The sequence below is a fragment of the Myotis yumanensis genome, unplaced genomic scaffold (assembly GCF_028538775.1).
Source record: "Myotis yumanensis isolate MYYU_CA2020_CCGP unplaced genomic scaffold, mMyoYum1.0.hap1 SCAF_16, whole genome shotgun sequence".
Classification (NCBI taxonomy): Eukaryota; Metazoa; Chordata; class Mammalia; order Chiroptera; family Vespertilionidae; genus Myotis; species Myotis yumanensis.
The window spans coordinates 41,571,997-41,599,285 of NW_027223767.1; the positions used below are offsets into that span (position 1 = coordinate 41,571,997).

The 27,289-nt window shown below is 59.9% G+C and overlaps 1 protein-coding gene across 16 annotated transcripts in view; it reads right to left on the reverse strand.

The window, feature by feature from the left end:
• CACNA1G (calcium voltage-gated channel subunit alpha1 G) overlaps positions 1–27,289 on the reverse strand; it is a 63,271-nt gene that overhangs the window by 24,169 nt on the left and 11,813 nt on the right. For 9 of the 16 annotated variants that reach the window (XM_070395284.1, XM_070395280.1, XM_070395275.1 and 6 more), the window contains exons 7-19: positions 27,124–27,216; positions 24,055–24,832; positions 21,743–22,119; positions 9,243–9,394; positions 8,297–8,482; positions 8,100–8,214; positions 7,863–8,018; positions 5,027–5,095; positions 3,473–3,557; positions 3,177–3,370; positions 1,928–2,359; positions 939–1,039; positions 617–740 (exon numbers count right to left, since the gene is read on the reverse strand). In XM_070395284.1, coding sequence (XP_070251385.1) covers positions 617–740; positions 939–1,039; positions 1,928–2,359; positions 3,177–3,370; positions 3,473–3,557; positions 5,027–5,095; positions 7,863–8,018; positions 8,100–8,214; positions 8,297–8,482; positions 9,243–9,394; positions 21,743–22,119; positions 24,055–24,832; positions 27,124–27,216 — 2,862 coding nt within the window. The remainder of the gene's footprint in view (positions 1–616; positions 741–938; positions 1,040–1,927; positions 2,360–3,176; positions 3,371–3,472; positions 3,558–5,026; positions 5,096–7,862; positions 8,019–8,099; positions 8,215–8,296; positions 8,483–9,242; positions 9,395–21,742; positions 22,120–24,054; positions 24,833–27,123; positions 27,217–27,289) is intronic. The other 7 variants (XM_070395288.1, XM_070395286.1, XM_070395276.1 and 4 more) reach the window with 2 other exon arrangements.

Sequence of the window (27,289 nt, forward strand, 5' to 3'; positions counted from 1 at the left end):
TGGACTGTCCTTCTGAGAAGGACTGACTGGTTCATGGCCAAGCAGAAGTGACCAGTGTCCCCCCTCCCCTTAGTGCCCCTGAAAACCTATTTGTTGTGACCTGGCAGGACCATGAGAGCCAAGGCAGCTTCCCTCTCCTGTTCTGCATCCCCCATCAATGCATGGGTCATGGGTCATGGGTCATGGGTCATAGGTGAAACCGAGACCCTTTGCCAGGAGCAGGGAAAGCAAGACAGCTCTGCCCAGCCAGGACCAGTCTCGCTGTTTGCATCATCCCAACACTCACCGACTCACACAGGGGCCTCACAAGGCTCTGGCTCACGAGAACACGCCGTCTGCAAATAGCCGGGGTGCGACGGAGCTCGCTTTCCACCCAGGTAAGGAGCAGAGCCCACTCCCCCAGCCGGGCTGGTGCATCGCAGAGGGAGACAGCGGCAGGAGGAGAGGGGCAAGCTGCCTGTCGCCAGGGTGGGAGTCAGGGGGGCCTAAGGGAGAGTCCTGGCTCCCTCCCTCTGTGTGGTCCTGGGTCTCCTTGCCCACCCTGCTGGCTACCCCGGGAGGGGCCTGGCCCCGAGCAGGCACTCAACAGCCACCACGTGTCGTCCTGGGGACTCACAGCGCTGTGCGGGTCGATCTTGGGGCGCTCCATGGCAATGGTGATGCAGTTGAGGAAGATGATGACGAGGACCACGTGGTCGAACATCTTGTGCGTGATGATCCGGTGACACAGGAGGCGGAACCTGCTCCAGGACAGAGGCCAAGGCTGAGCGGGAGGCAGGGCAGGGCAGCAGTGAGAGGCATCGCCCGCGGCCCCTCCCTCTCCTGGGCCCTCCCACGTCTGGGGACACTTCTCACATCTCTGGGATGACGTCACAGGGTCACAGGATACTCTCCCGTGAGGAGAGGTTGGGGTACAGGTCAGGGCCCCCCCTGCTCACCTTGACTGAGGAGGGAAGATGTAGGCAGACCAAGAGTCTCGCTCTCGGCAGCAGGCAGGGAGCCGGGCTCGGATCCACGCTCTCATCCGCTCCCCTTTGCTCTGGGGAGGATCACAGGGGTGAGAGCAGGGCCAGGCCTCCGAGTCCCCGACCCCTCGTTCTTTTGTAGCAGCTCCACGGCCCCCACTCCTTGCCTACCTTCCCCCAGCCGTGTTTCTTCCTGCATTCCTGAAACCACCTTCCCATCTCCCTCTAAGGCCCTTTTGTCCCCTGAGCATCCCTCGTCCTCCATCTCCCGCCTCCTCCCTTGCCCAAGCTCTCCACCTTTTCCCATCTCTGCCTCCAGCTCAGCCCTCGCCTGCCATCCTCCTTCCCTCCCCGCTGGGCTTGGAAGAGCATCAATTATCAAACACTGTACCCATCACAGCTGTCTGCTCAAAGACACACCTGGGATGAGGGGACCCTGGCCCCTTCTCCTCGCGTGAGAACTGGGAGGTCCTGTGCCCCATCCCAGGCCTAAAGGTGGTGGCTGGGGACTGGCCGGCGGGGGCGGGGGGGGGGGGGGGAGGTAATGGGTAAGGATGGGTGTGAAGTCGAGGCTGTGATGAGGTCCAGATGAGACAGGGGGACAGGAGAAGGCGTCAGTTTGGAGAGATGAGTGATGGGTCTTTCTGAGTCACAGGGGGAGGACCATGAAAGATTCATACACATCTGTCCAAAACCATTCATATCCACCAAGGACCGCAGACACACAGCCCTGGGGATGATGAGGATCTGGGGCTCAGCGAGGCCAGGAGAGGGAATAAAGGGGGTGTTTGAAGCTCGGCCTCCGGGGCCGGCACCCTGATATCCCTTGGGTGTGATGGTAAACTTCCTGAATGCCATAGAGCTGGGAGGGGCTGTCCACCCCTGCCCCAGGCCAGGCATAGCTCCTCTCACTCAAGGTCGGGGATGAGGGGGAGCAGTCACTGTGCCCACAGGGGCCTCACCAGGTTGCCCTCGTCATCGCCATCATCTCCATCCAGTGGGGGGTCGTCGGGGTGCAGGGCCTGGGCCAGACGCCCCGAGGCCGACTTGCCATTGCAGCCCTGGTGCTCAGAGGCGGAGCTGCGGCCGCTGGCTGTGCGGTGCAGCCCGGGCACCTGCAGCGTGTCTGGCAGGTCAAAGGAGCTCTTAGCTTCCCGCTCCAGGGAGCCCCTATGGCGACGGTCGCTGCCTGCTGGGCTGGCCCGCTCCTCCTCTGAGCTCTCCTCTTCGTCCTGGCTCTCCTGGCCCTCGCCCGACAACAGGGACCTCCGCTCCCCACTCGGGCTCCTCCGTTTCAGGCTGGGGGCCCGGCCCAGGCTGTTGCGGCTGGAGCGCCTGCTGGCCCAGCTGCTTGCTGCGCTCCAGGGGCTGTGCGGAGAGCTCCGGGCACTCGGCTGGGGATGAGCAGAGGAGAGGGTGGCCTCAGCCAGGGCCACGTGGCCCTGCATCCCCCACAGACACCCCATCTCCTGTGAGCCTCCTGGCATCACACCAGGTGCGGAGTCTCGATGAGCAGGAGCCTGGTGTCGGATGCCTGGGTCCAGGTCCAGGCTTATTCCAACCGGCTGTGTGACCGTGGCCAAGTTACTGAACCTCTCTGTACCTCAGCTCCTCACCTGTAAACTAGATGGGACATGGGCACCTATTCCATATTCAGTTGGTGAGAGAAGCCTGATACCAGCTGGTGGCAGTATAAAGCACTGGTCAGAGCGTTGGCCCTGACACTGGCCTCCTGGACTGAAATGCTGGTTCCGTCACCTACTGGCTTCGGAGCTTCCCATAAATCACTTGGGCAACCTGAGGTGCAGGTCCCCAAATAGGGATAGTAACAGCACCTACCTCATAAGGTTGCTATGAGGGTTCAACGTGTCTAGGACACTATGAGCAGCATCTGGAATCAGTGACCAGCTGGGGTTTGCTACTATTACGATAAGGTATTAAGGAGGTATCAACACACACACACACACACACACACACACTTTACAAGGAGGCTCAACGGTTGAGCCTCACTCAGTTCAGGAACAGAAGCAGCAGGATTTGAACCCAAGGCCACGGCTTCTCCACATGCCTGCATTACCAGCCCTGATCGACCTCCTGGGGCTCATCCACTCATGGCTCGAGGGCATCTGCTCAGGCCTGCCCACCTTCATCCTCTCTCCCTTCCTGATGTCCTCACATCTCCCACCATCGGGCATCCACAGGCACCCCTACCGGCGACTTCATCTCGTGGGCTGCCCCGGGCTCCGCCGACCCGCTGCTGCTCGTGCGGCGGGAGGCAGGGCCCAGCGCCTCAGCCAGGCCGGTGCTGGAGCTCTTGGGCAGCGACATGGGGGTGGCGGCCGTGTGGATGATGAGAGGGGGCAACAGGCTCCTCTGAAGCTCCGGGTGCTCTCCCAGGGACACCACTGCGGGGGAGAGATGGGGAGACCCTGAGTCCACTCAAAGCTGGGCCAGGGCCTGCACCCCGCCCCCCCCCCCCCCCCACCCGCCCCAGGACAGATACTCACAGGCCAAGCGCTTCTTCCTGTCCCCGTCGCCATCCAGGCTGGGGGAGAAGAAATCAGGCTCTGACTCAGACTTGGTGGCATCTCCCTAGGGGAGGGGAGCAGCGGGCCGTTAGGGAGCTGGCCCAGCAGGGGTCAGCGGGCTGGACGGAGGTCTCCCTGTCTTCACACGCACACACTACATAGAGGCCACGGGGACCAGCAACCACGGCACAAGACATGCACTGGCATCAACCAGACCACCCAGGCTTGGGGCCCGGGGCTCCCCAGGGTCCCTAACACCTGTGCCTCCCACCAGCCACACCTCAGAGAAGGCCACTGTTAGCCCCAGAGCCCGCAGCACAACCAGCCTGGCTGGGACTGGCTCCAAGAATGGCCGAGGGGAGAGAGGATAGCTGGGTGGGTGGTGGCATGGGCCAGGGGAAGCCGGGGACCTGAGTGGTCACTAGAGCCTCAGTTCCAAAGGCCACCTGCACCCCTTGCCTTCCCTCCGTGGCTGCCCTCCCCGAGCCTCAGTCCCGAGGACCCCAGAAGGAAATTGAAAGACCCCAGACAGAGCGGCTCAGCCCAAGGACGCCACTTCGGTCCCCCTGCTTCTCCCTATACCCTACCCAAGCTCCCACCCCTCCCCTGGCCCCATTTTTTACCTCTCTCTCTGTCTCTGGGACAGTTTTTTCTTCCTTCTTAGCAGGTCAGTAGGTTCCCCAGTAATTACACACTTCTCCTTAAGAAGTTATTAAAAAATACTTGATTGCTACTTTTGATAAGGACATAAATATTGCGTAATTGGCATCTCAGGGGATCATTTTCATTAACTCCGTTTGCGTCCCTAACAAAGCTTTTAATTATCAAGTGGGATCTCCAGGGGGCTGCTCGGGATGTGCAGCTCTGTGGGTCCTGCGGGAACCCTGACTTTGCCCTGAATCGGGGTGCCGGTGCAGGAAACAGCAGGGCACAGGCTCAGCGCTGGGGCCAGAGGAGTGTCCCCCCAACACCTGCTGGACCTCCTGGGAGGACGAGGGGCCAGAGACTGGGAAGTGGATTTAAAACTGGCACATTCTGGCAAGAGTCATCCCTATCCCCTCATCCTCCAAAGACATGTCCTGAGCTGAGGCAGCTAGTGGGGTCTCCAACAGGGGCTCCGGGCAAGGGGGGAGCGAGAGAGACGGGGGAGCACGGTCTGGGCCACGGATGGGACTCCACTGAGGCCCGGCGACGGGGACTCCCGGGGGCCCTCTGCGTCGGCACGCACACGAGGTGCACCACACACGTGCACACAGAGGATTCTAAGTCCCTTCCTTCTCCCTCCATCCGCCGGTCTGTCGGCGGCGGAACATGCCCTTTGCGGGCGGATGGGGGCAGAGGCAAGGAGGCTCCTCTCCTCCATGTCCTCAAGGGGGAAGGGACTTAAAATCGAAGCCAGCCTCACGACACCAATGACCACCACGGCGACCACAGGTTGCACAGGAGCTGAGCGTGAACACGAGCACAGAGACATGGAGGCCGGGTGGAGGGGGCACGGGGCGGGGGCATGCCGACTCAGGATCGCGTACCTACCCCCTGGGAGTCGACAGGCAGCTGAATACAGCTTAACTGTCCACTCGCATCTTCCCGTTTGCTGATTTCCTACAGGGAGAGGGGGAGGCAGGGGACGGGCGCTGGTCACAGGCGCTCAGGCTTTCAAACATCAGCAGTGTCCGAGGAGGAGGGAGAGAAGGAGCGGTGCAAACCCGACAGCAGGGGACGTGAGACACGGGGGTGGGGGAAGAAAGGGGAGAGAACGGCCTTCCAGAATTCAGCCACAGGCTCCAGGGCCAGAATGAATCTGAAGGGTGAGGAAGGAGGCCACGAAGATGGGGACAAGGGCAGGAAAGGCGATCAAGCCCCCGGGAAGTTCTAACAGCAGCCACCATTCGCCGGGTGTGCCAGGCATCACGGGCCGGCTTCGTGAACACTAGCTTGCTTCCTCGCCAGGCGGGGAGCAGGTGCTGCCAAAGCAATCTTAGAGGAGGCACCCCAGGTCTGGAAAGACTGTGCACGTCATACAGAGAGTCAGAGGTGCCTCGGGGCCTCGCACCTGAGACTCCAGCTCCCCCTTCCCGGCTGGGAGGCAGCAGGCTTGGGGAATGGGCAGGAGTAGGGGGGAAGGAGGAGTGGGTGGAAGTCAGGTCAGGATTGAGAACAGGCCTCCTAACTCCCATCCTTTCTGCCTTCGTCCCTCCCCATCAGAACGGGTCCTGCTGCTCCAAGGGGGATGGGATGTGACAAGGAACACCGGGATGACAGCTATGATGTTGTTTAATATCAATTAATGGCCTCACACAGGGCCTGCTGCCTGTTCATTTAATTAAGTGTGTGGATGATAAATATACAGGGGTTCAGGGCACTGCCCCCTGCAAGTCAGGAAATCTACAGCCAGCCGGCTCCGGCCCCTGGCGGCGTGGCAAGGCCAGCAGGGGGCCACTCTCGAGGCTCCTGCTAATGACATCCAAAGAAATGAAGGCAGCCACTTCCTCCACGAGGTGGGCTGCCTCACATGCCATCACAGCGGCAGGAACCAGACTCCCCTGCCAGATTGTGGGGCTCCCAGAGCCACGGGGGCAGCCCCCTGAAACTCGGTACAGGAGGAGGCAGGCGTCTCTGGAGGTATGCAGGTCACCGGCATCGAGCGCCCCCCCTGCACCCAGGTGCTGGCTCACGTGCAGGACAGTGAGCAGCTGGCCCAGCCCCTCTGCAGGCCCTCCAGGGCCATGCCACTGCCCACCCCACGGAGCGGGTGTTGGTGCCGAAATCCTGTCTCCATCCCGCCCAGACCCGAAGCAGCAGGCCCTGCTGGAGACCCTCCCAGGAGTCACTTGTCCTCTGAAGGTTGAGGAGGCTGAGGCCCCAGGTCCTGGCTGGCCCCTTAGGCTGAGGCAGCCACAGGCCACGAGCAGGGCCAGAGTGACCAGGCCAGGCCCGAGGGCCAGGCTGCTCTCTTCCCACACACAGACGTAGCTGCTGCCTAGCAACCGGGCCGGCTCAGCGGCACTCGATTTAACAAGGTGTTCGCTGAAAAAGGCCGCGGTGGGAGGGGGCTGTCTGCGCTGGGCACCGCCAGGACTGCCCAGGTGCTATTGGCCAGTTGAGGGAAGCAGAACAGGCTTGGGGTGCTTTCCAGTTCCCCCCACATAGTTCCACAGCAATTATTCTAGGGGAATCTTGGCTGTCAGGAGCTGTGGCCTGGGAGGGGCTGAAGGACCGTGTCCCCACTCTGCTCCTCCCACAGGCCAAGAGCAGTGGCTGAGAATGGTGGGTCTCCATAGAGACCCTGGCTTTTGTGGGAGCATGGTGGCACCCCTTAACCCTTCACGCCCCAGGGAACCACCCAGTCCGTGTCCTGCTGCAGGGAGAGCACCAATGTCCCTCCCCACTGCAAGAGGCCCGGCCGTCACCAAGGCAGGCCTCCACCAGCAGCCCGCACTCACCCAGCAGGAGGAGAGGCGACAATGGGGAGCTACAGAGTTACAGGGGGCGCCGGAGGAGGCCAGTGAGGGACAGATGCCCCCGCACCCCACCAGCCTGGCCCTCGGGGAGCAGCCCTCCCTCGCAAGGCTGGGGAAAAGGCGGAAAATAGATTTTTGTTTTTCCACCGTGTGCCGGGTATTTATAGACCAGGCCGCAGCGGGAGTTTCCATCCGGGTCACCCACAGAGAACTGGACCGAGCGCTCCTCCACGCCCAACCTGGAGCGTTTCTAGGTTGGGTCAACCTCCCCGGTGCAGGGCACGGGGCTGGGCCTGGGGTGGGCAGAGCGGCAGGGCCGAGGGAGAGGAGGAGGCTGTGCCCCGGCCCGGCACGGGCGGGATCAATGTAAGTCAATATTAATTGATGACGCTGCCTGTGACGGAGGTGATGGAGCCGGGGCTGGAAATGGGACGCTCATCTCTGCCATCCCCGCAGCTAATTGGGCTCATTTCTCACCCTGGGCAGCTCGGCCCTGCCCGGGCCCTGGTGGCATCTTCATCATCTCAGCCAGAGCTCAGATGACTTGCACACAAGCTTCCCCCCACCCCTCAGCTCAGATGGGTCCCCCCAGATGTCCCCGAGAGCGCCTGTACTCAGGGATCCAGACGCCCCGTGTGCTGACACTTGTCTAGCTTTCTGAGGAAGGGTTTAGCCGACTTTGAAGGGGAAGCCCACTGGGCAGCTAACCTGGGGACCCAAAGACATCCCCCCCTACATGCACCCCATTTCCTGAGTGCCAAGGGGCTTCCTGAGACCCGGCGCCTCCCACCCTTAGTCGCCCCCCACCTAATCTGAAGGGTGCATCTTGCAGAACCTGCCAGGCCCCCAAAGGTCAGGCTGGGCAGCCGATTCCTCCTGGAAATGGACCGTTGCGGGCAGGGGGTTACCTCCGCCTGGAAGCCCTCCACCAGAATGGCGACAAGCAGGTTAAAGAGCACGTAGTTGCCAAAGGTCATGAGGGCAATGAAGTAAAGGGCAGCCCAGGACGACGTGGAGGCCATTCCGTTGTAGAGCACCTTGTTCCAGTCCTCCTGGGTCAGGATCTGCGGGCAGAGGGCGCGAGTCAGGGCGTTGGCCAGGGTCACCCCACCACCCCTGCCCACCCTGTCCTGCTGCCCTCGCACCTGAAAGACGGTGACGATGGCCCAGAGCAGGGAGTCAAAATTCTTCCGGTCCGGCAGCGTGTCCCCGTCCCGCTCGGATGCAAATTTGCAGCCAAAGAGATGCATGCCCAGGATGCTGCAGACACAGGAGCCACGAGAGGGGCTCAGCCCCAGCAGCCCCGCCCCTGAGGCCCTTCCCCGCGGGCACCCGCCCTCACCTGAAGATGAAGATGAAGAGCATGAGCAGCATGCAGAAGGTGGCCACGTTGTCCATGGTCTTCATGAGCACCACGAGCTGCCGCTGCAGCGCCGGCAGGAAGCGCACCAGCTTCAGCACCCGCATCAGGCGGAAGGTCCGCAGCACCGACAGGCCGCCCCCCTGCTGGCCCACGATCTCCCACACACTGCAAGGGGGTGGGGGCCGGGAGCCTGAGCCTGCGGCATGCCCACCCTCCTCCTGCCCCTCCCTTTACCAAGGGCCAGCAGCACCCGGGGGCCTGGACTGGCTGGCACAGCCCTCGGGCCTTCGAGATGTCAAGGATCTGGGGGACAGCTCCTGCCCTGTCCACCCTCCCGGCCAGGCCAAAGATCACACAGCCTGGCAGTGGACAGCCCTCTCCCTCAATGGGCCAATGCAACAGCATCAAGTTATGGAATATTCGCTTTGTTCTCTTCTAAGGAAATCTAAAGCCAATTCCAAAAAGCAATAAAGCAGTTCTCCTGGCTCCTGGCTTGAGGGGACGGAGCACTTTCCCGAGGTGTTGGAAACCCTAAAGCAAGCTGTCGGCGTCTGAGATGGTTTCCAAGCACTTTGCAAGCAGGGATGGCTGGCTGGGCCTCAGACCTCCTCCAACTCCTCTCTAAGGCCAACTCCCCAGTCCTCACCCACCCGGGCCTGCGTGGGGGTGAGGACAAGAAGTAGAAGTGGGGAGAGGAGACCGTAAAGGGGCTTGGCCAAAGGAGATGTGAGGCCAAGACCCTCCTGAGCAGGGTAGGACCGAGGGACAGGGCGGAGTGGAGCACAGGGGGCACAGCGAGTCGCCACCTGGGGGAGCGGCAGGGCCTGTGGGTCAGTGGGACCCCTGGAACAGGCTGCGTGGCTCCTCACCCCAAGCCGCCCCATGGACGCTCTTCAGGCAAGAGGCAGCGCAGGGGCGGTCATACCTGATGACAACAATGACGCCGTCGAAGATGTTGTAGGGGTTCTTGATGTAGCCAAAGGGGCCGTACACGAGCAGCTTCAGCAGCATCTCCAGGGCAAAGAGGCTGGTGAAGACGATGTTGCTGATTTCCAGGGCGTTGGTGAGCTCCTCGGGCTGCAGGGCAGGGCGGGCGTGAAGCAGCCGTGGCTTGTCCCTGAGCCCCTCACCCCAGTCCCCCCAAACATGGGACCACAGGGAGAGGAGGAGCAGGAACAGAAAGCCAGAGGTTCTGGATGCTCAGGCTTATGGGGAACACCCTCCCCCAAAGGGTCCCCCCACCATTCCCAGCTCTGGGTCTCAGATCCTGGGGCCGGCCCTGTGGGCTCTCCCCACCTCCTGCTGGCAGCTCTGAGACCCATCGGTCCTGCGCTGCCGGGTCAGCCCAGCGAGCCCAGGCCAGTGGCGCAATGATGCTGGCCCGTGCCACGAGACGACTGCCAAGGCCTCACACGCATACCAGTCACACAGCCACCGGCAAAGGCACACGTGCTCCACAATTACTCTGTGGACTTGGCAGCCTCCTCTCGGACAACTACTGGCTACCCTGCTTCCTTCCAGACAACGCACCAACAAACGTCACGCACAAACACATACGCACACCAAAGTGCTGATACACAGAAGGGAAACCCCAAGAAGGGGTGTCACAGAGAAGGAGGCTCCGGAAGCTGTTACGGGAGACTAGGACACCTCGGTTCCTTCTATCCACTCACTGTGTGACCTTCAGGAATGAGGACTAAGGACACATCCCAAAGAGGTTATCAGAACTAAGGACAAACCATCTCATCTGCTTCTCCAGCTCACTAGTCACCGCCCTCCCTTCCTCCTCTTTTCAATATTAAGTGCTTACTGCATGCCTAGAACTGCACCAGGCCCGAAAGGGGCTGCACAAACATGCCAGCCGTGCCCTCTGCTCCCGGGAGCTCAGCAGCTGGCTGGAAGCAAGGCGTACACACACAACACAGCTGAATGACCGCCAGAGGCCCGAGATGCTTCCGTGACAAACTACATGACCCAGACAGTAAATCCGGGAGTTCGGGGACAGAAGGTGAGGGAAGGACACGCCGGGAAAGCCTTCGTCAGCAGCCAGCATTTGACATGAACTCTGAAGGGTGAGTGGGGTCTCTCCAAACAGAGGGGAGGGAAGGCACTACAGGTCCAGCACAAGAAACGAGCCCTTTGCCCGGCCGGTGTGGCTCAGTGGTTGAGCATCAACCTATGAACCAGGAGGTCACGGTTCAATTCCCAGTCAGGGTGCATGCCCAGGTTGTGGGCTAGATCCCCTGTGGGGGGCGTGCAGGAGGCAGTCAATCAATGATTCTCTCTCATCATTGATGTTTCTATCTTACTCTCTCCCTTCCTCTCTGAAATCAATAAAAATATATTTTTTTTTTTAAAAGAGAGAAAGGGAGGGGTGTGGCTGAGCTGAAGTCCGGGTGGAGATGATTGGTTCAGCAGAGCCCACTGCCCATCGGGTGGGGTGTTTGACCATTCAAAAGCCCAAGCTCAAGGATAATAAATAAATAAGCAGATGAAGCCCCTCGTCGTTCAGACACCTCACCCTGTTATCCTGGCTGCCTCATCTGGCTGGCTGTCCAGGTAGGTCACCCAAGCCTGGAGCCAGGCCCTGGACGCCACCAAATGGATCCTACCGGCCCCAATCCGTGTGAGCAGCCTGGGTGGAAGGGGGGAGAATTGGGAGGAAAGGCCTCTGACCGCCAGGCGAGGCGCATTTGAGGGTCCGTGGCTGCTCAGGAAGAGAGAAGCTCTCAACTGGGCATGCGTCCTCTCCAAAGGCAGGCCTGGGGGGCAGAGCCAGGGTCAGCAGGCAGGGCCGAGAGCCAGCTGCCCAGAGAGTGAGTGGCTGTCACAGGGGCCGGTGTGGCACGGAGCCCGTGGCTCCGGTAGATCTGAATCGAGTCTTTTCTCCCCAGACGGCAAGTGCGGGCAGGAGAGGGCACCACCACCTGACCTAGTGAACGGGGTCACAGAGAGACGGGACCTTTGGTCACTGCCTGTGAGCGTGGAGCAGGTGGTGGGGAGGGGCTTATGTCAGGACAGAGAAAGCCCAGGGCGCAGAGCCCTCCTGAGAGGGTGGATCCCCCACTCTGTGCTCCCAAGTCCAGTCTCCCAGGAAGCTGTGATCGGCGAGCCTGCCTCCCTGTCACTCTGCCACCTGCCCAGTTGTTCGCTCTGGGATCGGATACAGATGAGGCGCATAGACCACGCAGGCGCGATATTTTGCGGGTCCCCAGGCTCGTGCGTCTCACCTCATGCCATCCACACAACAGCGGTCACACCGGAGGTTTATAGATGAACAAAAGAAGTCAAGAACATGGTGAGTGGCAGGTTCAAAGTCACAGGGTGGGGAGAACGAGGGAGGGCGCCCAACCCACCTCACTCTGACTCCAATAAATACCAAGCAGGACCAAACCCAATGTGGTGACAGCGACAGGCCTGTGAATCAGATACCCGGATGGACTGAATATACTATGTACCTTCTAATGAACATAAAATTATATTTCACATGAACAGAGATGTATGAATAAAGAACAAGTTGAGCCCAGGCAGGGTGGCTCAGTGGTTGAACGTCAACCTATGAACCAGGAGGTCACGGTTTGATTCCCCATCAGGGCACATGCGGGCTCGGTCCCAGTGTGGAGCGTGCAGGAGGCAGCCGATCAATGATTCTCTCTCATCACTGATGTTTCTCTCTCTCTCTCTCCCTTCCTCTCTGAAATCAATAGAAATATATTTTAAAAAAAGAACAGGTTGACTTGAAAACGTAACTGAAGTACATTATGTACACAGAGCAAATACATTGTACCGCAACAATAGAAACGAATACAACTTTTTTAAGTAGCTGAACGCCCTGTAGTCTTTGTTATCGTGTATTTACTCCGTCAGTGAGCCCTAAAAGTACAACTACTACCAGGCGTGTGGAGGGAGGATGTTTTCATCATGTCCTAACGTTATCCCTGGGGTAGAGACAGTCTGTACCCGGTGTTCATTGGCACACACATGCTCACACACGCTCACCAACCAACTGAGAGCCTCATCAGAAGGATGGTGCAGGGCTCCCCCAAGGCCTACGTGATGGATCCTTGTCGGGATGCGGGGTGGGGGGGTGGGGGGGTGAGCAGAAAAGCCTGAAGCCTCCACCTCATCCCTCCAGGCAGCTCAGGGACTGGAGAAGCAGGTGGGGAGGAGGGCCGGGCCCTCTCCCTCAGCCCGTCCTCTCTCCCCTCCACACACTCACTGGGCGCACAGTGAGTCAGACCTCTGGCCTATCCTCTCCCAGGACCCTGGGACCCCCCATGATCCATGGGAAAAAGCCCTCCTCCCCCAGACATCCAGGTCTGTCCAAGTTACTAAATCGGAGGCTGGGAACATTCTGCAAATGCAGGACGAGGGCGCAGAGACACAATCTTAGCAACAGAGTTGCCCCAGGGACCAGAGCCATGATCCCAGGCCTCCGCAGCGGTGAAGGGGTGGGGAGGGAGCCAACTTCTGCTAGCACCCTCGCCAGGCCCGCATGGCTGGTGCCTTCCTCCCAGAAGGTCACTTCCTCCCTGCCTCCTCCACGGCCTGATCCCAAAGGTGTGGTCATTGAAAGGAGGTGGCTTAGGTGCAGGGCTAGGCCCGGCCGAGCGTTTCTCTGCATCTGTCCACGCGGCCCCCAGCCCCCCCTAGAGCCCGTGCCCTCATGTCATCCCTGGGGCAGATGCGCACAAGCCCATCAGGCTGCCCACCTCCCCCGCCCCCCGTGGCCAGGACGTCCTTTCTCGGGTCTAGACTGCATCCTCCCTCCGACCCACAGAGGTCAAGGCCCAGGAAGCGCTTTGGTGAGCTGAGGCCAGGCAGCCCGAGCTTCTCCTGCCCAGAGGTCCCAGGTCTTCTCAGGGCTGATGCTAACTGTACATCCCCCCCGTCCCATGTCCCAACACCTCCCTCCCTCAGCCTGTCACCTGAGAGCAACTGCGGCCCCAGGTAAGCTGTACATACTTCCCAGCACCAGGTCTCCCCTGACACCCACAGCAGCTCCATCAGCGAACCCTGACCGTGCCCACAGCGTGCACAACACTGGTGATGCAAGGTGGGATGGAACCCGAACACAGGAGGCCTGCCGACTCCGGGACTTTCCACCTGTGTGACCTGGGGCAAGTCCCTTAACCTCTCTGATCCCTAGTGGCGTCTTCTGTGAAACAGGGTAACAACACCTCACGGCGAGGCTGCCTTGCAGAACACAGATCAAGCCTGTGAGCACATCTAGCTGAGAGCCACGCTCAAGTGGCCCCGTGGGCACTGCCAGTGGAAGCGGCCTCACACAGGGCAGGACAGAGTGCCTGCAGGGCTGTCACTCAGCACCAGGAGCACCAGGAGCTCCAGCTCGAGGTCAGTGGGCCAGTGGGAAGGAGCAGGCGGGAGGGGAGCGCCCGTGGAGGACATGCCCAGCTGGGAGCAGTGTGAGCCAAGGTGCAGAGGCGGGAAGGGCCGGGCATACCGGGGACCAAGAGTTAATTGGTCTGCCTGGGTCAGAGGGGGGAGGGGCCGGTGGGGGACAAGGCTGCAGGGTCAGCAGGGCCAGGTCCAATGACTCCGCTCCACGCTCCACGCCACAGGCTGGACTTGCCTCTGGGCACATGCTGCCATTGAGGCTGCGGGGGGGGGGGGGGGGTTGGGGGAGGGAGGCGATGTGCAGAGCAGTGTATTAAGAAGATTAATCTGGCTGCAGTGGTGGCAGCGTGCGGATGGCTCAGAGAGCTGGAGAGACAGACCAATTAGGGGAGACTGCAGAGGTCCAGGCAGGAGGCCTGAGAGCAGGCTCGGCAGACAGCGACATGCCTGCTGCAGAGAAGGTTCCAGAGGGTGGACAAGCCAGGTGAGAGCGGAGAGGGGGCCTGCATGAGTCACCCCAGCTCTGCCCAAGTGCCACTCCCTCCCCAGCTCCCCGGCTCCCTGCTCCACTGACCCTGAAATCTCTGCTCCCCAGTTCTGACTCTCCAGCTCACCTCCCCTCTGCTTTTGACAGCCCGGCCTCTGCTCCCACACACCCAGGAGAGGTGCTGCAGGGGCCCCTGGGTCGGTGGGACCCCCTCCTTCCTGGTCCTCCTCCTTCCAGGAGGTGTGGGAAGTCAGGAGACACCTGTGTGGCGGGAGTTTCCAGGAAACCCCACGGGCTTCGGCGTGGAGATGTGGCCCTGCTGTTCACCCTCCCCCTGGAAGCTCTCCAGCCTGGAACTGTGCCAGCTGGAATGTCACTGTGCCCCAGTGCCTCCTCTGAAGGGGTGGGGAGGCTTCAGCCCTCCCCCACATCGCCCACCAGCTCCCCGAAGCCACCCCAAGCAAACACACAAGCTCAGCGGGTTCAGGGCACCTCCAGTGCCCACTCAGCTGGGAGACAGCTAACCCAAAGCCCCTTCAACTCAAAACTCTGGAGCCGTGGCCCCCGCCCCTCACCTGCCAGCACAACCTCGCAGCCCAGAGCCCAGTGGGCCATTTATTTTATTTTATTTTTTATTTTTATTGATTTCAGAGAGGAAGGGAGAGGGAGGGATAGAAACATCAATGATGAGAGAGAATCATCGATCGGCAGCCTCCTGCACACCCCCTACTGGGGATCGAGCCCACAACCCAGGCACGTGCCCTTGGCTGGAATCGAACCTGGGACCCTTCAGTCCGCAGGTCGACGCTCTATTCACAGAGCCAAACCAGCCAGGGCTCAGTGGATCATTCAAAGCTGCTCTCATGCTGCAGGCCCTAGAGGGCGGCTGTCCTGCCCAGCCCAGCCCAGCCCAGCCCAGGCCCCGCTCCCTCGGCTTCTCTGCTGCGGCTGTCGAATTGCTGAGCTGCTGAGCGTTGCTAGAGTCACCAACCTCTGCTGACTGGACGAGCGATGCCCTGCTGGGGGCCAAAGGCTGCTGTGCACTTTATTCACCGTCTTCTATCGCTGACTGCCCATCTCTCTCCTCCAAGAAGCTGCCCCAAACCTTGCCCTCCCCTTAGCCCCCACCCCCACTCCCGACCTGGCTCCGCTTCCTTCCCTCCCCCACACAGCGCTGGTCCGCAGCCTGCTCCTCTCCCTTCCCCTCCTGGCAGGGCGCCAGCCGCTCCTCCACCTGCACCTCCACCTCACTCTCATCCCTCAGGCTCCCCTGGGTCCCATTCCGTTCCATCACTTATCCCTGGTTCCTGCACGCCTCCTATCGCCTTCCCCCTGCCTAAAAGCAGAGCCTTCCTGTGAATCCAGGCGCATTCACGCCTAGAGCAGGGGGCCTACCTCGCCAGCGCTCTCCAAGGCCCCTCTTCCCAGCCCTCCTCTTAGCAGATGCCCTGCCTGAGCAGCATCTGAGCCGGTGGCCACCCCTCCTGCCTGATGCCCAGCCGGCCTGGGCTTCCCTGACCCCGTGCTGCTGGCCACCTCCTGCCCTCCAGGGCTGCCTGTCTCCTCTCAGGCCAACATTCTTGAGTCCCACTCCCTCCCCTTGCCTCCCCCCCATCTCCCCCACTCCCACCTCTCCAGCTGTCACTGGGTGTAGAGGACACTAAACAATCTCCCCCAAGAGCTTGGCTCCTCACCCCGAGAGCCAGCCTGTCTGAGAGCCTTCCCGGGGTGGCCCTCGGCCAGCTCAAAGGCAGCACGTCCAAAACAAACCCTCTCACCTCCTCTCCCAAACCTGTCCTTCCCCGAGTTCCCGGCTCCCTCACTGTCCAGGATTCTGTCTTGGAACCTGGGAGTTATCTAGGATTCAGGCCTGCCCATCCCTCCAGCCACAGGTGCCCGCTGCAGATGCTGCCTGTGGGGTGGCTGTTCCCGACCCCTCGACCCCTCGCTCTCCCTGCCACCACCAGACTTGGGGCTCTCATTGTCTCTGATCTGAACAACAAAAATAGCCTCTGGCTGCTCCCCCAGCCCAGCCCACACCTACTGGAATCTCAGGCTTCCTTCCACTCTGCTGGGCTCGCATCAATGCTGCTCAGACACCTCGGGGTGGGGGTGGGGGTGGGGGCAGGAGGCAACACGACTGTCCTTCAGAGTGTCCCGGGCCACCCTGCGCATTTCCAGGCCAGGCTGCCAGAATTCACCCTCTTCCTTCCACCTGGACTTCTCGGCTCCTATCCCACTTAGAGTTCAAGGCCCATCTCAAAAGCCACCTCCTTCATGAAGCCCTTCCAAGTCCCCGACCCGGGTATGAGCATCTCTCTCTGTGCTCCAGAAGCCTCCCTTACAGCATCTGGCATAATCGTCCATGAAGCAGAATGACTTTTCCGCTAGAACTTAAGTTTCCGGGTGCTTCTGCCTCTGCCCTGCCCCTGCCACCCTATTATTCTATTCTCGTGTGCTGTGCCCAGGCAGTGCTCCCGCATTTGCTGAATCGGGGCAGCCCAGAGCCAGAGGATGCGGAAAAAATGTGGGCGCCGCTTTAGTTGGCCATCTCCTTACAGCACCCTTCTCCCCCCTCCCCCCAGAGGGAGATCCTTTGAAAGTCTGGGGCCTGGGCAGCCAAGTCCTGTTGCACCCCAGCCCCAGCTCCTTGCCTGGGAGCTCCGAGGAGCCGGCTTGGAATGGAAGGTGTCCATAAAAACCCTTGTTCTCTAAGGCCCCGATTAGGGTGTCTATGCATGCATGTGTTTTCTGGGGAGAGGGTCCCCGGCTTTCAGCAGAATCCAAAAAGAGTCCGTGAATCTTCTCAAAAGTCCACATCTGGACTCTCCGCCCCCCCCCCCCCCCCCCCGCTTCCTTCACCTTGAACAGCCGGTCTCACACACTTATAAATAGAAACCCTCTCTGGACATGTATCTAGAGTGACAGGATGGGCCCGTGACAGTCGGAGCAACGCGCAGAGTCATCACCTGCCCTGTCCTCCCCTGGCCTGAAAGGCCACCATCTCTGGACCCTCCCTCTCTCCCCTCTGTTGCCCAGGAGACCACTGGGCCGCCTGCCCTTCCCCTTCTCCCACACACTGTTGCCTCTTTTCTAGAATTATGAGGTGAGCCCCTGCCCAGAGCAACCCACAGCCCAGAGGGGGATGATGAGGAAGCTCCTGTGTCCCCGAGACCTCCTCCTGGCACCTCCCCCGCCGCACCCACCTCCTGGAGCGGCCTTGCCCTCCGTGCAGACCCAGGGAGACAGGTCCTGGGAGACACCCTCTCTTCTGAGCTCCAGCCGCCTGCTGGACAGACACCGGATGTCCTATGGGCATCTCAATGCATCGTCCTCCAGCCCAAATCTGCTCAAGCCCCAGTGCACCACCCCCAGCAGGAATCCGGATGCTGTCCATGCCGCCTCCTCTCCCAAATATCCGCTCGGTGTTGAGTCCTGCAGATTCAGCCACCCGCCAGCTCTCCTAGCCCTCTCCTCCCATCTCCAGGGACAGATGTGTGAACCGCCTGGACCACGGCAGCAGCCCTCTTGTCAGCCTCCCTGCCTCCTGTCTCCCCTCCCTGCCTTCAATTCCCCACAAGGCTTCCATGAACGCAAACCTGCTCCTCTTACTGACCTGCCTCAAACCTTTGTTGGAAACCTATCACCTTCAGAATAAAATCCAAACTCCATCTATGCCTCTCAGGACCTGGCCTTCCATTTTTTCCATACTCATCTCTTATCATTTGCACATCTCAGCCCCTACCCAGTGCCTTGAACTCCTTATATTAGTAAACCACTCCATTTTGGTGCCTGGTATCTCTGGCCCTTGCTCACACTGTGCCCTCCCCTCCCCCTTCACCACTACGCCCCACTCTTTCTCCAAACTCAGCTCCAAGGTCATGTCCTACATGGAGCCCTCCTTGAATCCTTTTCCCAGTCTGGGTCACGGGTTGTGCCTCTGTGCCTCCCTCTCCGAGCTCGTACTAATCAAGCAAATGTGACTGTTTACTTGTTGGTGACCTCTTGGAGAGGAAGGATGAAGTGCCGCAGGCCCAGTGGTGTGCTGGAGCCATCTCCCACCGGCTCAGGAGAAGCAGTTGTGCACATCCCTTCCCAGCTCCGCACTCAGTGACATCATGACGGCAGCTTAAAATTGGCCTCGGTGGGAGCATTTACACCACGGTAATTGGCAAATGCTACAACACGACAAATCAGAACTTCCTTTTCTTTCTCTTTTTAAGGGCTGATTGTTAAACATTTGTCAGTAGGCCACTGCTCAGGCCCAACTTTGACACACAAAAAAATGTGTGTGCTATGGATGGACGCCTGGGAAATTCATAGTAAGTTCCTTGCTCCCCATACTGCCCCCTAGTGGATGGGGCACACATATGCTCACTCCCCATGTCCTCAGTGTCCTGTCCTTATCATCCTCACCAGTCAGTCCCCTATGGACAAACCAGTCCTGTCAGTCCTCCACCAGCTGGTGGGTTCCGGGGTTGGGGAAGGAGGGCAGTGTGGACAGCATGGGGCCTCCCTTGGGTAGGGTGGAGTATGACAACATGGGTTCTTCCTCAGCCAAGATGTTGGTAGAGAGAGGCAGAAGAGGCCTCGCCATCCCCAGCAGGAACACGGAATGATGGGCAAGGTAGGTGACAGTGGAGAGGACAGGCCTGGGAGGGCAGCGGCACCTGGCAGGGAAGAGGGCTGGCTGCTCCCCCAGGGAAGCGCAGCACACCCTCTGCAGTGCCCCCCAGCCTGATCAATACCAGGATTGATGGACATGATCACCTCATTACGTGCTCTGCAGGGGAACCATGAGCCTGTGTCAGCATCTGCTGCCGCTCTCCCTGCTGTTGCTCTCAGCCTCTCTCCTTCCGTCTGCAAGGCTCCATCCGAGCCCGTCTCCCAGCCCTGCCCTGTCTACCCTGGTCTGTCATCTGTTTCTGGGTCTTGGTCTCTGTCTTCGGCTCCCTCTCCATAGCTCTCTGTCTCCATCACACGTCTCTGTGACTCCATCTGCTTCTGTCTCCTCCTCCCGAGTCTCTGTCCCCCCTTACAACTCTGTCCCTCTCGTCTCTGTCTTTCTATCTTTATATCTGCCTCTCTCCCCGGGGCTTCATCTTGTCCTCTGTGCCCCCGTCTCTCCATCTCAGTCTCCCCCTTTCTCTCTCAGTGTCTCTTCTGCTGTGTCTCCATCTCTCCCTCTGCGTCTCTGTCTCTCGGCCCCCACGTCTCCTCACTTCCCTCCCTGCCCACCTCCCCCCACCAGCCCGCTCAGGCTCCGGGGCCCAGATGGCGGGATGTTCATGCCGCAGTGCCTGCAAGCACGGGGCCATGGCTGCTCCTGGGACTCCTCGCCACCCCCGGTCCCTAGGCCTGCCCGGCAGTCAGTCATCTGGCCAGCCTGCTGGGGACTCCCACTCACCCCTGCGGGGCTCTCAGCAGCCAGGGACTGGGACAAACTCCTCCCTGGCGCAGACACCGTGCCACCACCGAGTGGGACTCCCTGCCAGCGAGGGCCTGGGGGGCCATCCCCTGCTTCCCTCAGGAACTTGGGCAAGGCGGTGCTGAGACACCCCTGACCGATCGCTGCCACTTTCTCCCCAAGTGGGTGTCCTTCTTGCCGTCTAACTGAAAGCCCTCTTGCTGCGCCTTCATCTGCCCTCGGTCTCTGTGACTCAGCTTCTTCCGAGTGCAAAGCCTCCGCCAGCCGCATCCGGCCGGGCAGAGACTGCTGGGCACACTGCCCCCCCCCCCCCCCCAAGGAAAGCTCGGAGGAGGTGACCCCTGGGGGCGGGCACGGACCACAGCCAGATCTGGGGTGAGGGAGAGGAGGTTGAGGTTCAGGCTCGGGGAGCTGGGGTAAAGGGAGGTCAGGAGCTGCCACCCCCTGGGGCCCGGCGGCAGAAGATGCTGCCCCCACCAGCCTGGAATAGCAGAGCGGCTCTCCGCAGGAGGCTGGCGGAGCAGGCAAGTGCCCACACCGCATGCCCCATGCGCCCAGACGCAACACGCCCACCACGGTGCCACACTCCCCTCCTGCTGGCACTGCAGCCGGTATCCTTCCTGCCCCCTCTGCCTCTCTCCTCCGCAGGGAAGGGATCCAGCAGAGCCGGCTGGGGTGGGGGGCCTGAGGCAAGCAGAAGGGATGCCAAGGTGTGTGATGGTGATGGGGGAGAGGAGGGGGGTTGGGCACACCTGGCTGGACTTGGTGACTGGGGTAAGAGCTGGGTGCTCACAACACTCAGAGCTCAGTGGGGTGAGGGGGGTGGCTTCCAATCTCCTGGAAAATGAACACCTCATGTTTTCCCAGCCCCAGCTTGGACCTACGCTCCCCAGCCTCACCCGAGACCCCTACTTCCTCCCTCCCCTGGGGACGCTGGCAAGCCAGACCCAGACCCTGACTCAGAGCTGCCCTACCCCTTCCCACACCTCTGGCCCCTACATGCCCCTACCTACCCACAACTAGGGGGGCTGGGCAAGCACATGGCCTTGGTGCCACACCAGGGACAGTCAGATCCTGGTGACCCAGTTCCCTCCCTGAGCCACAGGAAGGCAAGACACACCCAGGAGAGAAGAGCGCAGAGGGCCTGTGGACAGCAGCACCTGCTGGCTGCCTCCTCCTTTTATAAGAATCCGCCAAGGGGGTGAACTGAAGGCCACCTGGGGGGGGAAGGACTGCTTTCTGGAAGGAACCTTGTGGGGGAGGCAGCCAAGCCTGCTTGTGAGGCCCCCTGGTGCCTACTCCCACCCCCAGGAAGTGAGAGGTGGGGGTCCGTGGGTCCCCCAGGCCACAATTCTGTCCTTGCACAGCTCTGAGGGCGAGGGCCGCCTCCTCCCCTCAGCCCAGATTCCTCTGCTTGCAGCCATCGCCCCACAAAACAAGCCTGCTCCCTCTTCCACACGATGGCCCTTCAACATCTGACGACAGCTCGCCTGCCCCTGCTGAGCCTCCTTTTCTCCCGACTTAAACACCCCGGTTCTTAGAATGATTCCTCAAACGCGACAGTTTCAAGTCCCCTCACCACGCTAGGTGCCCTCATCCACACAGCACCCCGCTCACAGCGAGGCTCCCAGATCAGAGGCCAGGCCCAGGCGGCCTGGCTGCATCCAGGCGCAGCCACCAACCCTCCACCCCTCACCCCTACCTACTCAGCGCCCTTCTAGTCAATCATGATCCTAATTATGAGTCAGGTGAACGCTAGGAGATCCCCCAACCCCTCCCATCCCCCCCATATCTTCTCCAAAGATCCAAATCTCTTCCAGTGACTTTTCCCTCCAAAGAGGCCTTGCCCACAGCTGATACTTGTCACTCACTCACATCCTTCAAAGCCTGACTCCTCTGGGAAGCCATCCCAGGAAGAACACACCCAGCTCAGACCCTGCCCCTGCCCCTGCCCTGGCATCGCCCAGACTCAGACACTGCGTGACATTCACTGGTTTCCACCCTCCAACGCGTCCCCACGCGCTGCTGCGCCTCCCCGCTGTCCTCCCTGCCACGCAGGCTAGCAGCACAGAGAGGCAGCTGAGCACAGCAGGTGGGCGGGGAGGAAGGCAGAGGGTCCCCAGCCCCAGGGACCATCGTGCCCTTGCCCTACCTGCTCGTGGTACTCGATGCCCATGCTGAGCGTGTTGACCAGGATGGCAATCATGATGCCTCGACCAAAGTACTTGCTGTCCACAATCTTGCGGAAGGTGTCACAGATCAGCCTCCAGAAGGCCAGCACGGAGCTGGGCTCCACATCCAGCCCCAGGCTGCGTCGCCGTCGACCCTGGGGGTCCCGGAGTTCACCGTGAGGGGCGTCCTGCGGGAACTCATAAACCGCCTCGCTGTCTGAGTCGGGCATCTCGGGGCCGGCGAGCTCCACCTCCCCTGCCCCAGCCCGGGCACAGTAGGGGCAGCTGTCTGGGCCACAGGCTCCACGGTCTGCCTTCAAGCAAGGGCTGGAGATCTTGCAGGAGCTTTGGCAGGTGCCTGAGACAGGAGGGTAGAGGTTAGAGGCTCCAGGGTTTCTTAGTTGGGGCGGCCCTTCCCTCAGAGGGTGGATAAGATGAGTGGGGAGCATGGGGTTGTTACGATGATGGGGGTGCTGGGCACTCAGTGGGCCAGGGGTGCTGAATGCCCTACAGTGTGAGCAGTTCTGAGCGACAGAATGCTCCCGAATGCCAACAGCATCCTTCTGACAGTTGCTGCAGGGTGTCCTAGGATCGGGCAGGTGGCCTTGATGTCCTCTGAGGTCCTGGGAAGCTCTTATGTGAGGTCCGAGGAGCCTTCAGCACGGAGCTTAGGTCATCTCTACATCCCAGGACGCAGGCCCGACACCAACACTGCTCTGAGCAGTATTTCCCAAAGGACTCTTAAGTCACACGCCCTCACATGTGTGCTCATGTACACACCAGACACATGCACATGTGCGCGATAGACACTCCATGTGCATAAGCACATGTACTGTGTACACACATACTATTTGCATGCCACACATGCACTGCCAAACACATGTGCACACAGACACATGCAAATCACACACTGCACATGTACACATGGGCATGCATACACACCAGATAGGAGCATTACTCCTGGGTGTGCACACATGCACCTACACCATCAGATACCTATGGACACATACACACACGAACACCAGACACATGCACACATACAGACACACACACACACACAGGACACCTTCATGCGTACACACACATACACACACACCAGACTGTGCACGCGCACACACGCAGTGACCTATCCTCAGACATAAATGTCCATTTAAATCCAGCTCTGACCATAACATATGAGAGCTGAAAGGAACCTGAGGATCCACCCAGGGAAAGCAGGTACAAGCAGGCACCCGGCTAAGAGCCCAGCCCCTAGTAGACATCCAACACGGTTTCCCCTTCCAACTGCACACAGCCAGGTGCCCCTAAGCTTCCACTGAGCATGCTGGTCCCAGCCCTGCCTTCTGTAGAGCAGGGAACTGAAACGTGCCAGCGCGTGTGCGTGCAACTGGCTCGCGTCACATGGCGGGTAGTGGAAGAGTTGGCACCAGATCCCTTCGCACTGCGTTCTGTGATAACACCTTCCTATCCCAGCCCACATTCCCACATAACATCCCACAAATACACCACTTCTCCCACGTGCCAAATCCTTCCTGAAATACAGGCCCTGGGCTGTGCTGACAGTAAGTCTGTCTGTGGAAGAGGGCCCGCCACTCCTGCCTGACTGGGGGACACCCACAGGCAGTGAGCACCTCACTCCTGACAGTGGGTGCTCCTCTCATCAGAATAACAGCCCCCTGCGGGCTTGCTGCTCCAGACCCCCCATCTCCCTGTGGGGAGGGAATAAAACTCATGCTCACGAGAGCATGGTGCTGGCCACAGTCAGACAACATTTCTCCTCCAAGCCTTGCAACAGGGGGTCTCAGCATAGAGCCTGGGCCGCAGAGTCAGGTGGTCCTAAGCCCACCCCTCACTAATGCCACAACCTTGGACCTAGGCCTGCAACCTCTCCGAGCCTCCTTTTTTTCATCAGTGAAACGGGGTCAAAAAGAAAGCTGATCATTTAAACTGGAGGAGCCAACAGGATTTTGCCTGCAAGGCATGTGACAGGCACAGAGCAATGGGCCAACAACCATAGGTGTTATAGCAAACAGCGCAGAGCGTGTAGCAAGCAGGTGCCTATTACATGATGGTTATTGTTATTATTACAATGTGGGAACCATAATTCCCTTTTTAACAGGAGAGGAAAGTAGGGCTCCAAGAAGTCATGTGACTGATCGAAGGTCCCAAGGCTGTGAGTGGCAGAATGGGGATCCGAGCCCAGTCCTTCTGACTCCAGACCCCCAGGCCCCTCTGGGACACCACCCGGGCCCTGGATGAGAGGCAGCAACATGCCCCCTCCCAGAGCTCTCACCTGTGCTCTGCGTCTCTAGCAGCTTGTGCATGGAGCTGTAGCGCTCAGGTGGGATGTTGAGGCTGGTGAGGGTGGGGGGTCCGGAAGTGGGGGCCACCTCAAGTGCCTTCTCCTTCAGCATCTCTGGTGGAGGGCTGGTGTGCACCGTGGGGTACACCTTCCCGCTGCTCACAGTCCTGCCCGATGCCTCGGATGGCGACCTGGGCGGGGGTGCCTGGCAGCGGACTGGTTCCAAGTGGCAGTCGGCATGGTAGAAGCTGTGCACAGCCTCTGCGCCCCGAGGAGGGCCCCCGGAGAGGGCAGGTGTCGAGGGTGGTGGCAGCATGAGCCGGCGGGACCCATTGGCATCCCGATCCCGGATCTCTGGGCTGGCCCGGGGGCCCCGCAGCGTCCCGTTGCCCAGGTGGTAGTGATGGTGGTGATGGTGGTGGTGGTGCACCAGGTGATGGACGGACGGCCGGCGATGGGAGCGTGAGCAGCTGCCACTGGGCTGGGGCTCCTGGACCCCCAGGGGCGCCGGGCTGAGCAGCCCGGCCCGCACGCCCACTGCCCGAGAAACCTGGGCCAGCCTGCGGGCTGCTTTACGGAGGATGTACACCAGGTATTTGAGCAGCTCTTCGTAGCAGCTGCCCGGCTCCGAGAAGCTGGCCAGGGTACTGGCGTTGGATAGGAACCGCACGCGCTGTTCCCGCATCAGCTGGCTCTCCCGCTGCTTGGTCTCCGAGAACTGCGTGGCAATCACCACCAGGCACAGGTTGATCATGAAGAAGGAGCCCACCTGTTGGGGTGGGGACAGCAAGAGGAGACAGTCCTGAAGAAGAGGGAATCACAACGCCAGCCGCCGAGCACGGAGCCCTGCCTCTGGCCGGGCACTGCGCTCAGCAACTGCCCAAGCGCTATCTCACTATATTCTCTTGATAGTCTCAAGAGGTGATACTTCTATTATCTTCCTTTGACGGTGAGGAAACTGAGGCTCAGAGGGTCTGAGGAATCTGCCCAAGATCCTTCAGCTAACGTCCGGCACAGCTAAGGCCTGCACCGAGCTCTCCGGGATTCCAAGGCATTGCTAGGGCTCCCGGTGCCGCCCTGCAAGGATGTCTCCCGCACTCCCTGCCCCTACACGTGCCTGTGCGCAGATTCTGGACACCCCTCCCCAGTTCCCACCAGGAGCAGAGAAGGCTGGGGAAATGAACCCAGTCCTGGGGACATGGGGTTTCCACACTGGATTGAGCCTTTGAGATGTTGGACTCCTGCTTCCAGTCCCAGTTCTAGCTGGGTGACCTTGAGGGAGAGACTCTTAACCTTGGGTCCGCAGTGTGCTCACGGCCATTGGCTTTGCCTGTATCCCTTTTCCCCAGGCTCACCCCCTCGCCCAGCCAGGGGATGGGCTGGACCCTGAACCCTGCAGACTAGCCAAGCTGTCACTCTGACTTGTCCACCCTCCCCTGTCCCCATCTCCACGCCTCAGTTTCCCTAGAGTTCTGGGATGGCTGTTGCTTGGACAATAATCCAGAAGGAAGGAAATGAATATTTATGGTGACAAAGCAGTTTTGTTTTTCTGAATTGTGTCCTAGTAATTATGATAATTAGCTTCACTAGTGTGAGTCCAGAGAGCTGTTGGGAAAGATTTCTCGGGGGGGGTGTGGGAGGGTGGAAACTGGGCCCCTTACCTCCCTGTCTACTTCCTTCCCCCTCACCCAAGCCCAGAGAGAACAGCAGAGGGAAAAGAACAGGCTTCCACAAGGCACTGATGGGGGACGCCCGCCTGCCCCCACCCCCCCCATCCAGGTCCTGATGGGGGATGGGAACAGGCCCCCAGCATGGCCACTCTTTCGCACTAGGGAATGTTGCAGGGGCAGGAGGGGGTGGCCTGGAGGACTTGTTCCTTCTCAGGGCCTATCCGCTGCCTCTCACGGCCTTATTCTGTCTCCACTTCTCTCTGAAGCCTGCCCTAAATCCTGTGTAGATTTTAATCTCTTTCTCTCAATATCTGTCCCTCTGTTGGCTCTGTCATTGGCCTCTGGGTGGCAGGGGAAAAGGGCTGGACGTGGAGTCAATAGCGTGGAGTCAATAGCCTGGGGTTGATTTCTCGGCTCCAGCCATTTAGCCTGATGACCAAGCCCTCTGAAGCCCAGAGTTCTCATTTAGGAGCTGGGGCCCCATTCGCCGAACCCCCTTCCCCAGGGACCATGAGGACGCAGCTGGCAGCAGCTGCTACAGTGCACAACAGCATCAACGCCCCACCCAGCAAGATGAATCCACAGCACATGCCAAGCCCACGCTGAGGTCAGACCAAGGAGGACACATTGGTCTCCTCGTCTGTTAAGTGGAAATGATAACAGGATCCTGGTGAGAATTAAATCCACCAGCAATAAAAAGTGCTTAGAGCAGGGCCCGGAGCACAGTACCAGGTGTACCAGTTAACAGTGCGGATTTTGTACATACCGGTTACTAATGCAAAATCCGCATTATTAACCGGCACACCTTGTAAGCGCTCAATAAATATTAGCCATAAGGAGTAAGCAATCAAATTGTTAAACGATGAATGGTAGCGACTTGAATTTTAAATACTGCTACTTTTGCCTCTGTCTTCTGCCCTCATTAAGCCTTGGAACTTCTGAGCTGGAAGGAACAGGAGATCATGCAGTGTTTCTTAATATCAAATGATGGGAATTTGGGGTGGAACAAATCATTTTGCAGAATGTTTACCACCTCCTGCCTGCTCCCCAACAAAGTGCCAATAGTGCCCTCCCAGTCCTGGCGAAAAACCAGGACCACCCTTTGCCACTTCCGGAGGTGGTATCACCCTGGGCAGAGGTCCAGGGTGGGGCTGGGAGCCTGGTGGCAATGACTCGCCCTAAGTTGTAAGTGGTGGTAAGTGAGAGAGTCAGGCCTTGACCTTGCATTTCTTCCCGAGCGCTCCTGACAGGTGCCCTCTCTGTCTGCGCCTCAGTGGGACTTGTCCCGAGAGCTAGAACTTCAGACCGAGCAAGCTTTCCCCTCTCTGGACTTCCCCGACCCGTTTCCCTAGGCTCCCCCATCCCCTCGGGGGCCTGAGGAATCACTCACGATGATGAGGAGGATGAAGTAGATGAAGTTGTAGAAGGAATGAGCATCCATCACAAAGTACATGATGTCGACCCAGCCCTCCAGCGTGATGACCTGGGGAGGTGGCAGAGGGGCAGGCTGACTCCAGGCCCCCTAACGTCTCCTGCAACCTCCTCCAGAGGCCCTG